The 14889-nt window shown below is 39.3% G+C and overlaps 1 protein-coding gene across 7 annotated transcripts in view; it reads right to left on the bottom strand.

Moving 5' to 3' along the window:
- The window catches only part of Fggy (FGGY carbohydrate kinase domain containing), a 399645-nt gene that overhangs the window by 191985 nt on the left and 192771 nt on the right, over nt 1–14889 (bottom strand). For all 7 annotated transcript variants that reach the window (XR_013091912.2, XM_076862364.2, XM_076862361.2 and 4 more), the window contains one exon: nt 990–1118. Coding sequence is in view for 6 of the 7 variants with exons in the window: in XM_076862364.2 (XP_076718479.2) it covers nt 990–1118 (129 nt within the window). In the remaining variant the exon portion in view is untranslated. The remainder of the gene's footprint in view (nt 1–989; nt 1119–14889) is intronic.

Here is a 14889-nt window from a genome sequence, read left to right on the forward strand (position 1 = left end):
CACACACAGGAAACAGATCCACAAAACAGTGCTTATCCTTACTATATGAGATGTACTCTTATGTGTTCTACTCTGTTCTATTCTATTAGATCCCATTCTATTCTGAAATTCCAACAATCATGTCTTCTTTAACTCATGCCATGAACTATGAACCACAGTTCATAAAAGCTATTAGAATGAAAGTCTAGGAAATATAGAAAAAACTACAGGGAAGGGCAAAGGGAGAGACACTGAGAGAGAGAGTCAAATTACCCAAGAAAGAAAAGAAAACTGTAAAAGGAATGTGGATAAGAACAAAGTCACCACATTTTTACAATAAATCTTTTTGACTTCACGTGTACTTCCACTAAAATTTGACATTTGTTTGTTTTATTTACTTATTTTGGTGTTGGGGATCAAACGCGGGGTCTTACATTCACAGCCCTGGTTTGGTTTTATTTTAAATTCAGTTTCCTAGCATTATGCCATGACATGGGAAATGCTCAATGTGTACTTGAGAATGAATTAATGAATGCACGAATCACAGATTTTAGAGTTATATATGACATGAAATCAAGACTAGTACCAAGTAAACGGATATATGACAAAAACCAAATATTATAAGAACAAACCTGTTAGACTTACAAGGTTTTGCAATACTATTAGAAAACAGAGTAGAGTAAGTGCATTGTTATCAAACCTACTAGACAAAAGTGAGCATGTGCTTTTCAAATTTCCAATAAACTGAAGAGCCATCCAGACACTTACTCAGATCAAGTTTTTTTATATTCCTATGTTGAAAAAGTTAAGAATATATAAATAGGTTTTATATTGGATGAAAAGGTAGGTCTATAATTCTATCCAAATGCCTATCTGTGAAAAGGCTTTTAATTATTACACCTTAACTCACTAATCCTTGACCTTTGCTTTAAATACACAAAATGGGTGTCTTAGCTCTGCTGAATGTTCCACTTAAACACAGCTGTTTGTGGCATGGAATAAAAGATTACCTAGTCCTCCGGCATGGGCATCAATGAGTGAGGCTGCCACCGGGACCCCGGGGCGAAGGCCAAGCTCCTTTGCAGCCTCTGGTGTGAGCCCACTTCCAAGAGAAGTTCCGGGAGGTAGCACCTGGTTTCCTGAGCAGACATGAGGAAAAACAAACACTCATTAGTTTGGAAAACACAAAGGCCAACAGAGGTTTTCTTAAGAGAACTTCTTTGTTCCTTCCTTCCTCCCCTGCATTTTCTCAGCTTCACAAAGATAAAAATCATGCAGGCATGAAGAGTCCCTTTGCTCATTTGGTGACCCAGGTGCATGGCCTTGGTATATCTGGGTCATGCTTTGGGATGGTTTGCAAACTAGGAGCTCCAAGGTGTCACTCATACCAGAGAAAGATTCCAAGAATGGGAAATTATATAAAAAAAAATAAAAATACAGTGACCTTTTAGAGACTAGGTGAACAAATATTCCTAAACAATTTGAGAACACTTATTTGTATACTTCTTTCTACTAATGGATAAGGGAGGGAAGTATTTTGCCCCAAGGAAGAATTTCTTGAAAGTTTTTCTAAGCTGAAAAGAGAGCCTAATCTAAACTTGTAAACTTTAGAAGGCGGCTACTTGCACAACCACAGAGTACAATTTTATTAATGTTCTTTGGACTTGTGAAATGCAATGACCCTGATATTTCAAGTGACCTTGAATTCTTACAGTCAGCCAGACCTTCAGTTAATAATTTATTGATTGTCTTCCTTTGTGTGAGTATTGTGGGGCTGTAAAAGGCAGTCCATGCTCCCAGCCTAGTTAGGAAGATGAGATAAGGACACAGAGAACCATGTGAGCCAGAAGAGAATGAAATGACCCATCTGTTGCCAGGTATTTAAGAGAGGCTGAGCCCACTCCTACCCTCTAAAAAATTCTATAATAAGGCTTTCTCTACTGTAGGGATTAGATAGGCATTGACCCATAAATATGTTAAAGCCCCTTTGAGACCCAAGATTCTGGAATTCTAAATTGTGGTCAGGAATTTGTTGGGTGCCAAGGTACCCCAGGACTTCTGAACACAGAAGTTATTGTGTAGATAAGAGCAGGGCAGAAGGTGAATGGCTTAACCATTCTCTTCTGAAGGGAGACAGAGCACCTGCACAGCACTATGTTTCTCCATTTTAACTAGAGAGCTTCTAGCACAACTGAATGTGAAAAAAGTGTAGCCAAGAAGACTGAATCTTCTTCAGTGGCTTCTGAGCTTCTTGGTCCAAAATAGCTGCTACTGGGCACATGTGTATTGATCACCTGAAAATGTAGCTGGGATAACTGAAGATCTAGGTTTTCCATTTTGTTTGATTTTAATTAATATTCATCTACATTTTAAAAACTGATATTGAATTCAATAACTGAAAAACTCTATGTCTGAAACAACCTGGGTAGACACATCTACTTTTTCAATAATAACTCAAGTTATCTAATAAGTTATATCCCACAAAAAAATGCAGTATATGAACTGAGATATGCTAAGTAGAAAATATATACAAAATACCAAAGATTTAGTCTAGAAAAATGAATGTCAAATAACGCATTGGTTTTTTTTAATCAATTACATGTTGAAATGATATTTTGGATACATTAGGTTAAATAAGATATAATATATTGATTTCACCTAATCTTTTGTTTGTTTGTTTGTTTTTGTTCTTGGTACTAGGGATTGAACCCAGGGGTGCTTTACCACTAGCTGCATCCTCAGTCCTTTTTATTTTTTATTTTGACACAAGATCTCACTAAGTTGTTTAGTGCCTTGCTAAATTGCTAAGCCTGTGCCTTGAACTTGTGATCATCCTGCTTCAGCCTGCCAAGTCACTGATATTATAGATGTTCACCACCATGCCTGGTTCACTTAATTTTTTATTTATTTTTATTTTTATTTTTATTTTTTTTTCACTTTATTTTTTTTAAATTTTTTAATTTTTTTAATTGGTTATTCAAAACATTACAAAGATTGCAGAATCACATCGGTTACACATCCACATTTTTACATAATACCATAATAGTAACTGTTGTATTCTGCTACCTTTCCTATCCTCTACTAATGATCACTTAATTTTTTAAAACTTTATCATGGCTGCTGGGAAATTTAGTTACATATGCAGATTATGTGAAGTGTCTATTGGATGGTGATCTAGAGGACAAGGTGAAGATGCTGGAGTAAGGAGGTGGAGGGAGGAAAACCTCTAGTCTGCATTGAATGACGAGGGTAGCAAAAGCCTGGAAGAGGAGACGTGTGCCTCTGGACACTTTGGTCTTGGAAAACATCTTAACTATGTCACTTCATCTAGTGAGTGATACCTAATAGACATCATTCCAGTAATGAGCACTTCTCTGTCAAGCACTGTGCTAAGTACATAATAGTCATTTTCTCACCTAATTTTAATAGCACACCTCCATGAGGGGTGCAATAGTACCTGTACTATCCCCCATTTCAGAGGGATGGGGAAATGGAAATTTAAGATGAAAATTTTCATCTTAAATTTAAGATGAAAAATTTAAGATGTGCCCCACAGTGGCACAGCTTAAGAGCTGGAGACGGGCATGGATTCTCCTATGTTCCTATTCACTACCTTACCACTTATGGAGCAGGTATTGTTCTCAAGTGTATTTAGAAAGAATGAAAGAATCCAGAGAAGTAGTTTTAGAACAAGAATTTTTAAAATAGCACCATTTGGAAATCTTGTCCACTAAATTCATTTATTATTTTTTCTTTTGGGTTAAAGGGTTAATTTTCACAGGAAGGTCAAATGGAATTTGTGTTCCACCTTTATCCCCAATCTCCACAAACAGTAAAGGGGTGATTTTCATTAAAAAAGCTCCAGACAACACGAGGATTAGCAGGGTGAGGCATTCTTATCTAGAGTCATTTAGAAGATTTTAGTTGGTGTGAGGTAGATTTGATTGAGGGTCCTCTCTGCTCACAAAAGGAGGCTGCAGGCCACAGTGAGGCACACAGTCCTGGGCAGTCAGGCAGGAAGTCTGTGGTCTAATCATGTGCTGTAGGACCATGGGTAGATGTCTCAACAAAGGAACCATCTGGAGCAAAGACCAAGGAAAAAGTGAGGAGGCACCTGTGCAGGAACTGTCAAAAGGGGCAGGTGAACTGGTGCATACGCTGTGGGAGAAGGGTCAGAGATGAGGGTAGGAGGACAGGGTTTGCCAGAGAGCAGGCTTTGTCAACCCTACTACTATGAATCTCACCACCAAGACCACCAGAGTCCACTGAAAGAGCATTACTGTGGGAAGAACCATGACACCATATTTTAGAAAATTTATGGCAACGTTTTAGGAAAGGAAGCCTGGAGTTACGGAAATAGCTCCGAAGCCACTTTGGTTCTCAAAGATGGAAAAGACAGGGACTTAAGATATGGATATCTGGGTTGGAGGAATAGAGGAAGAAATGAGAGATTTCATGAAGCAAGAAGTATCAGGTCATGGTGGTGGTTTCCATATTGGGAGTATGGTAGAAAGGATGATGTCATGGTTTCAATACCCCTTCAAGGAAAGATTTGCTGCACAGCCAAGAAAAGACTGAGGTCACCTGCCAGACTCTTCAGGACTGATTTAGCTGCAGAGATTGGCTATGCTGAGGTGAGACCCTTTCCAGGTTAGCCACATGTATGAGGTGACTCAGTAAAGCAGAAGCTGAATGGCTCCGGTAGCACCACTATCTCCAGAGCACTCCACTGGGTTGACCAAGGTTCATAGCATAGCAACACTTTCAACCTCTCCCCTGCCCAATCCTATTCCCTCTTCCTCTTCCTCTTTTCACACATGCCTATCCCTAATAAACATTTTATACTTTCCAATCTGTCCAAGTCTGTTTCCTGAAAACCTAGCCTAGGAAGTGAGCCAGTCTTCTCAGACTAGTAGTCTAGAAATGAAAATAAATATGCACATCTTTAAATATGAACATCTTTAATTCAACTGGAATCACTGCCTTCAGGAATCATCTATCTGGACCTATAAAAGAGGGAGCTTTTGTTTATCTAGAGACTGGAAGGAAATAGCTTGGCATAAGAGAGGATGGTAGAAATAGGTTAAGAATCTGAGAAATCACCCCTTTGAAATTATACTTCATCAGCCCAAGGTGCACTGAAGGGACTAGAGCTGTCAGAAGCCACCTGACAACTTTCCCCAAATAATCCTTATTTCACTTTTATTCTACCATAAAATTAAGTAAATCACAGCAAGCTTTTTTTTTGAGGATTAATCAATATTTTATTGGCTCAGCACTTACAGGTTCTTCTAGGCTTCATTCAGTCATTCATCCATCAATTTAACAAACATTTTAGTAACAATGGTTATACAATGGTCCATATAAATTTCTACCTAACATGTGCCAGGATCTAGGTGTTGACACAAGGAAAAAGCAGCTCTGGTATCACACTGACATTTGGTACTAGGAAGATGGAAAACCAAGTGTACACAATATACCAGACAAGAAAAACTTAGGTTTCAGAGGTTTCAGTCTATAGTTGGACCATGTTATCACTCTAGGATTGAGATGAGGCAGAACAACATGGTGGAAGCATGTGATGAATCGAGCTACTCAGTCCATGGCAGTCAAGAAGCAAAGACAAAGAGTGAAAAAGAGAGAGCCAAGGGCAAAATATAAATTCTAAAGGTACACCCCTGATGACCTACTTCCTCCAGCCATACCCTACCCGCTTAGTGTTATCACCCAGTACTAAAGTACTTTCAAATTTTTAATCCATCAGATGGATCAATCCACTGATTAAATTACAGCTCTCAAAATCTAATGAGATGAGCTTTCAGGGGACACCTCATATTCAGATCATAACACCAAGACTCTTAGGACTATGTAGAAAATACTAGAAAGGTGGATGTACGTAGTATTCCCAGGGAACTGAGGAGAGACCTGTTATGTTGGTCCAGGAGGATGAGTGAATCCTCAAAGTAAAGATCACACCTGAGCTTGCAATGGAAAGACAGGTGGGGATTGTGGATTTCAATGTTAGAATGCTCTGGGGAAGTGGATGCCTTTGGAGAAAGAGGTTGGTTCACTGTAGGGGTCTCTAGTGGGTAGAGATTGAGACATCCTGTCTGTTAGAAAGCTGGACACCAGGACAGGGCAGAGGCAGCAGGGGTAGCCTGAACAAAAGGGAGCAGATGACTTCAAGCCCAGCAAGGCAGCAAGGACCTGCCAGCACACAGCTCTGTGCACTCAGATTTATTTTTCAGTAAAATTGCAAGGTAAGAAAGGATAGTATGGAAAACAGTTTTTCACTTTAAAACAATCAAGCCAACTGGAAAATGTGGCTGCAAAACATTATATAGCATATGATTTCCTTGTAAGAACAACAACAGAGAAGGTAGATGAACAATTTCTAGAAATACACTCCTAGGGTGAAAATATAGAAAATAGGTTTTTGATGGGAGTGGAGGAGGTGGAAGTGATTTTTCATTTTTTACTAGGTTATAATTTCTAGTTTTTCCAATTTAAAAATATTTTCTTTGGATTTTTAAAGGTATTTCCTTGTTTATATCTGGTCAAAGTAAATATAGGGTATATCTATTCAGCACAATCCCACAAAATCATTACTATGAATGAAGTTGGATTAAGATCTGGATCTAGAAGGAAGTTTGAGAAAAATAAAGGCAAGATGTAGAATAGCATTCAGAATATGATCTCTTGTGATTAAAAAAAAAGATACCAAAATGCAAGCATATGTACTTCCAGAAAAATCCTATAAAAATACAGAGACTAGGGCTGGGGATGTGGCTCAAGCGGTAGCGCGCTCGCCTGGCATGCATGCGGCCCGGGTTCGATCCTCAGCACCACATACAAACAAGGATGTTGTGCCTGCCGATAAACTAAAAAATAAATATTAAAAAATTCTCTCTCACTCTCTCTGTCTCTCTCTCTCTCTCCACTTGTAAGAACCGGTTTGGTACTCTTCTCTATCATGACCTTGTATTTGTGTGTGTGTGTGTGTGTGTGTGTGTGTGTGTGTGTGGGTGTGATCAAAACAAAGTAGCATCAGTTGAAATAAAAACAAAATTAAGTTAAGAAAAATGCTGAGCATCATTTTCAAACACTGCTCTTCAGTTTGAAGGCAGAAAAGAGACCCAGGAGTGGTTTGCCTGTATTCTGAATCTGGCTGGGCTCCGTCAGTCCTGTGTATACATCCTCACCTTGGGATGTACAAAACCAATTGTGCTGAGGACTCTCTGCTCCCTGAATTCCCATTTAGATAGGCAGATTCAGTCTGCAAGGTCAGAAGCTGGAGTCTACAATTATCTAGTGGCTGCAGTCCCTCTTCACAGGCGGGGCTCCTATTACACCAAATCTTCCTCTACCAGTTTTTCAATTATCTATGACTAATGAGCACTTTGGGAACAGTTTCAGACACACACATAATCCTCTTTCCTGATGTCAGCAGCAGAAATTAATGACTATGTGGATTGTTGGGAGACAGAAAATGCATTATAATGGTCAACAGAACTGTTATCCTCTCCAGGAAGAGGAGGAGGGGTGCTGAATTAACTGGAAGGTTCAGTGTTCCTTTGTATTCTACAGTGAGATGAAACCCAGGAGAAGAGTTGGCTCCAGGCCAATGGAAATGTCAGAGAGAGGTTTGGGCGTGGGTGGCATGCAGCCCTGGTTCCTCATGCTTGGCACTGGGGTATGGGTCCCAGCTTAGCTTTGCCAAGGTCAACAGGCTAACTAGCTTGTCTGGGAAAGTACCAAGTGATACCCTGCCCTGCCAGTAGAGGGGGTCCTGGAGTCCTTTCAGATTGAACCTACATTCAGTCTGTTTTAGGGACCAGGAACAAACCCAGGAGTATATAACTCTAACAATTTAAGAAGTATGTGGTGGCAGATGCACTTTCGGTGGCTTACACATGCTTGGGTGGCTTCAAAAACTATTAAGACCTAGCCTAACTCTGGTGGAGCTCCAAAGTTATGTGAAGCATGAAACTCACAAAGCAAAACATAATACCATTCATGTGCTATGGCTGCCAGCAGATATGGCTATTGATATAGTTTTTAAAAGTACTGATAGAATTAGAATCTTGGCTCACATCCAGCACCCAAATTCCTCTACACAGACCTCAGATCACTTGGGCAGGTCAGCTCTGGGAGTTTTTTTAGATCTGGAACAACAACTGATAAAAGACTGATAGAAAAACATTCCAGTATTTCTGGCTCCTGAAATAAAGTTATACATGTCTAGAAGGGTTTACTCAACCAGAGAAATTAATGATAAAGTCAAACCTGATATGTTTTACCACCTGTTGAAAAAATCTTCTGAAATAATAATTTGTCTATTTCCCTTCATTTGCCTCCTAAAAATAATCTATTTAAACTGGGGTTTAAATTCCATTTACATCACTGGTTTAATATTAAACTTAATGAAAGAAATCATTAATCACTCAAGAAAGTACCCAGTATATTCCAGACATTATCCCAATGCTGAAAATAAATTAAAATTCAAAATAGATGAGGTCCCGGCCCTCCCCAAACTTCCTTTCTAATAGATACAAGTCCGTTCAATACCTACTCTGAATTATAATTCATAGTTATTTTAACTTATATGCTTTTCTGTGGTTTGGATTGTGTTTTATATGTTCTTATATCCCTGGCCTTCCATTCTGACCTACAGTAGGTGTTTAAAAATAAACATACCACATATTTTAATCCAGTTTTACTAATCCTTACATTATGTTTTACGAAGTCTTTCTCCTGATGGAAAAAGATTACTCAAAGATGATTTTAACTATCTCTGCATTTATTTCTCCTTACATCCAACACCAGGCAATGTCTAGAACATAAGCTCTTGGTAATGTTCAATTAACAAAATTTGTAGATTTTGTTTTTAGCAGGAGAGACAATGACACAAATTAATCAACTTAGACAAGAAGTTTAAGTATATATACACAGACATACTCATGTAGGATGCTGAATATCAGCTGAGAGAATCAAGAGAAGAGACTGTTAAGTTTAACTCCTGATTTTGAAAGTTACTGGACAAGGAATATACTTCCTCATATAAATCTACAGTAAGATGCTTTTGTCTCTCTACATTAGGGACAATAGAATGTATCAAAGTCAATATGCATGCACAGAAGATAGTTGACTAACAGGCCCAAGCCTCCCTAGAAACTATGGCAGATTCTGTGGTGTCCACATACCATGGACACCATGTTCCAGGGGAACCAAAGCTCTCAAATCCTCCTAGTCCAGACCAGTTTTATCCAAGAAATTTTGAACAAGCAACTACTATTATAAATTGGTGAGCAGAGGAGTAAAATATATGACTTCTTTTTAACAAGATAAACATCATAATAGTAAGAGTGCCCACTTAGGGAAACAAATGGGCCTTCTGTCACTGTTTTTGGCACTTTTCAGTTGAAATCAGTTTCAGTGCTAGAACAAACTTATGGTGTGGCATTATAATATTAGAATTAGATTTTGTGAGTGAGATTCTCTGGTATTTGAGCCTATTATTTTATAGTTGTAGAAACAAAGCTGCAAAACATTATATAATTTGTTCAGAGTCGCCTACATAGTAAGGATTTCAACCCAGAATTCTCTGACTTCAGAGTCTGGGATCTTTGTACAGCATCATGTAGCTGAGAGGGGTGGGTGCAGGCTGTGCTGGATAGAAAAGGAAGGCAGCTTTGTTTGCAGGAGGCTCCTCTAGTAGGTCATATGGAGAACAAAACCCTAAAGACTATGAAATCCAAACATGCTGAATCTTCTAGCTTCTTCCTCTCCTCATTTTTTCTTCTCTGTTCCATCAATAGACACTGGACTTCAAATAGGACTCAGAAGTCATCAACTTCTGTGCATTTCTTTTGCAGTATGGGAAACTGAACCTAAAAAGGAAGGTGGCTCCCCTGACATCAATCAACCATGGAAGCAAGGTCTAGACTGGACCTGGGCTCCTGACCCAGGCAGGCTTCCTCCACTTCTTCAATACGTTCCGCTTTGGTGATGCCATCCAACACACTCCCTCAATGCAGCAGGAAGCTCACCTGAGCCAGGGCCTTAAGGCACATGGAGACAAGGAGCTGGCCAAAATCCAACAGATTCCAACCATGTGGGCGGCCATTCTGAACTATTCAGAGCATAAAGTACAGTCTTTTTAGCTTGAAATCATCCACTTTGGCACCCACAGTGACCTAATTCTCTAGATAATTGCCAATGCCCTATTTTCTTCTCACCTAGCCTAAGGCCACCTCCAAAAAGCCTTCCCTGGGTAGATCATAATTAATCACTCTTTCCTCTACAATCCCACAGCATGATTTTTGGAATTACATCATTCTGTTCTACATAATGGCTTTTTTCCCCCTTCAGCCTAATTCTTCTAATTCTGATGATAACCTTCTTGAGGGCAGAGCCCTTTCAATGGATGACATATCCAGGAAGCAGGCACATTAGCATAGCATGTGGGAATTCAGGCCAAGGGGGGGGGGTTGCATAGAAGGGTGGCTTTACCACTCTTAGTGCTTGTGACCTTGGGCAAGGGATTTCATTTCCACAACAATTTCTTCGCCTGTAAAAATGATGATGCTATTTTTTTCCCAGGGTAGGTTATAATAATCAAGCAAGACAGTGCAAACACAGTACTTTAGCACGATATCTGCCACATAACCACATGACCAATGTTCAACAGACGTGAGCTACTATTACAGTTATTAAAACTCCCCATTCCTGGTGTATTGAACATCTCCCGGCATATAGAGGTCACTTGGTTCATTCTGGCTGAGTTTATAAAGCTTGAGGAGAGATCTGTGATGTTATAGCTTGTGGAGATATATGCGTTTGGGGTCATGAGAGCAAGCTGCAGAAACTGCAAAAGATGTTAAAATATTCACAGTGATGAATTCAGTTTTCCAGCACAAAAAAATGTCTCACTGTGGTCATGCCTCCATGGCATGTCTTCAGAGTGAAATGATCTAAAGAGTGCAGAAGGTGTTCTCTTTGGAGTTATTTTAAGGATCAAATGTTGGCTTTGAAAAAAAAAAAAGATTTTGTTAGTAAAACACTTGACTATTAAGATGACGAATGCTTTCAAGACCCATACAAATAATTCATGGAGAGTCCCCCACTTCTAGGAGAAAGCAAATTTGGGAAATATATGAAAATATTCTAGCTGTCTTTATGCTAAAGCTATACCAAGATTTGAAGTAGTGGTTTCCACCCTTTGTTTTGCCTTTTTAAAACAACAACAATAACAACAAAAAAAACTTTGGGGAAAGAAATCACATAAGGAAACTAGAGATGGAGATAAGTTTCTCAATTATTTATGCTGTCCATGGATTCCTTAAAAACAACCCCAGATTCAAGATAATTTGACAGATGTTTTATTACTGAAAAGGTAGGAAGGAGATGATGTCAAAATAAAAAATATTCTTTTAAATAAAAAAGCATTTCTTTTTGTGACCTCAATCACTCATTCCATTACAACCCAGGGAACATTTTGCCAGTGTCCATCTCTAAACCACTGTTTGCAAACTGCTGGTTTACAAAACGATAACAGCCTCCTAAGGATGGAGGATTCCATAAGATGTCAAACAGAGAAGCCTGTGTGGAAAAGCCAGCCAGTGGGTCTGGAGTTAACCACACAGGCCAAACATCTGGTGATTTGATGAAATCTGGGCTTTTCTATCATGTAGACCAAACATGACTCAGGTAATTGACCAAAATTTTTACTTCCCAACCAGATGTCTTACTTTCTTAGAAATGAAGCCAATCTTGTACTTTCATGTGCAAATAAGCTAGACATAAATTCACCCCTGGAGGGCAGGATTCATTGCTTCTTCTTTTTGAATACTAAATTATATATTATTTTTTCCCCCAACTACTCTTCCCTTGAAAAAGGTTTTCCCACTTTTGTTTTAAAACACATATAGCTCACCTTAGAAATATTCTGTCTTTCCAAATGTCTACTCCTTACTTTTCTGAGTGAGGCACTGTGGTATCATGAATATGATTTCAACATTTCAATAGCCAGGAGAATCTGCCTCTAGCTCCATGCATCTTACCTCCCCAACACAAAGAGCCTTGGAAAAAGCCATTTAAATTCTCCAAATTCAGTTTTTATTTGCAGATAAGCAGCAAAAACTCTATCTATTATGGCATGGTGAAGGTGAGAGATCATTCATCTCTATACCATATATTACACACTTTGTACCTGGTACTGAGAGACCACAGAAGACCTCAGTGGCTGTCTCTAGGGACTCTGAGGAAAGCACAGCAGGGGCTCAGGAGAGAAGGACAGAAAACTTGTGCTGCTTCATATGCTTCAATGACAAACTACAGCCCAACAAAAGCAACACTTCACTCAGGGTTTTCAATAAAATTATGAGTGACTCCAAATGCAGCTGATTCTTAAACGGCAAGGCAACATCTGTAAAAGCGAGGTTATGTCTGAGACTCATCCTCTTCCGTCACCCCACTCTCAAGCACTGTGTTTGTTTAACCAAACTCTCAAGCACTGTGTTTGATCATTTGGTTATCAATGATCCTCCACCTTCTATGCTGCATCTTGACAACCAGCCATTTTACTGGACAGAAAAAGGAACACTGACAACAATGTGTCTCTTCAGTCAGGGTTTAGTGGGCAAAATTCAACAGCACAGAGACAACATTCAAATGACTACTGTGTGGTTCAAAAGACTATGTGTGTGAGCTTCTGAAAGAGAAGTATATACATTCATACATATGGGAATAAAGCAGAGGGGACTGCATATGGAACATGACAGCTCAAAGAGAAGCTACTGTACAGAACCTACTTGTAGTGTAATAGTTACTGTGTTTCAAAAGCCAGGATACAAATACTGCACATGAAGTTAAAAGGGCTAAGTTTGCCATTATTATTTAGTTATCTTATTAAGACACTAGGTTCTTTTTCTATACTATATTTCACCAAAGCCTAGAAACATCTCTAATAAAATGGAATACAGCTATGATTTTTAAACTTTTTACCAAGAACAAGAACTCGTTTTTTCCCAATAGAATCTTTCATAGAACCCTAGTGTGTAATTCTACTCTGGATTAAGTAGAAAAGGAAATGCCCCAAGGAGACAGAGATATGAGCACTGGCACCTGAGGGATCCAGATTTGGAGGCTGAGGGACAGAGGTTCCAAACTAGAACTCAATCTACCTTGAGAGACCACCCAGCTGGAAGCATTAAAGAGAGAAAGGAAAGAAATTTCAAACTGTAAAACCTAGACCCCCTTCCTTTGGGGTTCTGCAATAGCACAAAAGCCAAAGAAGCAGAAAATATCTAAGTGCCCACCTATAACCACAAAGACAATGACCTCACTCCTGGGTGAAGGAGCACACTGCACTTGCAGCACCTCCAGGGGGAGGGGTGGAATTTGCCAGGCTGGCAGTTGGCCAGAATGCTGGAGTAAAATCCCTGGAGCCCTCACTCATGTTGCCATGGGAATGAAGAAAAGATTCCAAAAACGATGCCATAACTTAATGACACTTAAAATCCCTATCTAGGTCACACGGGGGTGGGAGTGTCACATAAATTTGGGGGGAAATGCTGAAGTGATAAGAAATGGAAGCTTTAAGCTTTGTAAATAAAACAAAATCTAATTTCTACATTTTTAAAGTCTCATTCTTTGGACACAGGATCTGGGAAACTGAACAGACCTTAGGCAAAATGAAAAAGTAAAGCTGGCCGCTAGCCCAGAAGTGTCACCAGCCATTCTGTCCTTTCACTCTGGACACTAGAAGGGTTCCCAGAGGGAGTACTAAAAGCAGAGGGAGCTGGCCCCAGTCCCCAACAGGCTTTGGTGCTTGAAGCTGGGAGGGCAGACAGAGCTGGGCAGGGACCCACCTTTTGGAGCTGTTTCCAGGGAAGGCTTTCAAAATTGTACAATCTCTAGAAGGTAATTAAGGGGGGACATCCATAGGTCAGTTTAATAGGCCCACACTTGTGTGATCAGAATTGATTTTCTTAAAAAACAAAAAGAAAGAACATGAAGATGTATGAACCATGGCCTTCCTTCAGTTTACAAAGATAAAAATTAAAAAAAAACCCTATTACAGACAATTCAAACAATGCATAAAGATATAAGGAAAAACCTTCCCAATACTTTTCCTCCTCCCAGAGATAACAACTATGGAATACTAGAAAATATTAGCGAATGTGCCTCCAAAATATTTAGATATACCTGCAGTCAATCTTATGTAAATGGAATAATGTCATTATGCAGTCTTAGTCTCCCTTTTCAACTCAGTGGTATTTTAGTCATCTTTCTTCATCAATAACTACAGATATTAATTTTGAAAATGTATCATATTCTATAATTTGGATGTACAAACTCTTAGTATTAGATACTGTCAAAATAAAAACAGGGTTGGGGAGGTAGCTCAGTGACAGAAAGGTTGCCTAGCATATGTGAGGCCTCCCTGGGTTAAATTCCCAGTACTGTGAAAAATAAGTAAATAAATAAATAAAATTAGAAATAAAGGGAATCCAGAAATAGGAGAGATTTTATTCTAAAGTATTATTGTAAAGTGGGGGAGGAGGCATAACTTAGTGGGAGCAGAGGTAGGTGAACACATGACCATAAGATTTTTTAGAAGTCTGAAGGAGAACAAAGAAGTCTGAAGGGGACGAAGAGGATTTTCCCCTCAAAGACTATTTTCAAAAGGTATTATGGTCTCCACCTTGATACTCCTCAAAGGCCCATCTGTGGAAGGCCTGGTCATCAGCCTCTGATATTGTTGGGATTTGGTATAACCTTTAGAAGGTAGGACCCACTGGAAGGAAATTAGGTCACTGAGGCATATCCTTGAAGGAGATATTGGAACCCCAGCCCCTTTCTTTCTCTTTATGTTTCCAAGCTACCTTGAGGTGAGCAGTTTTGTTC

This window comes from Callospermophilus lateralis, chromosome 7 (assembly GCF_048772815.1).
Source record: "Callospermophilus lateralis isolate mCalLat2 chromosome 7, mCalLat2.hap1, whole genome shotgun sequence".
NCBI lineage: Eukaryota > Metazoa > Chordata > Mammalia > Rodentia > Sciuridae > Callospermophilus > Callospermophilus lateralis.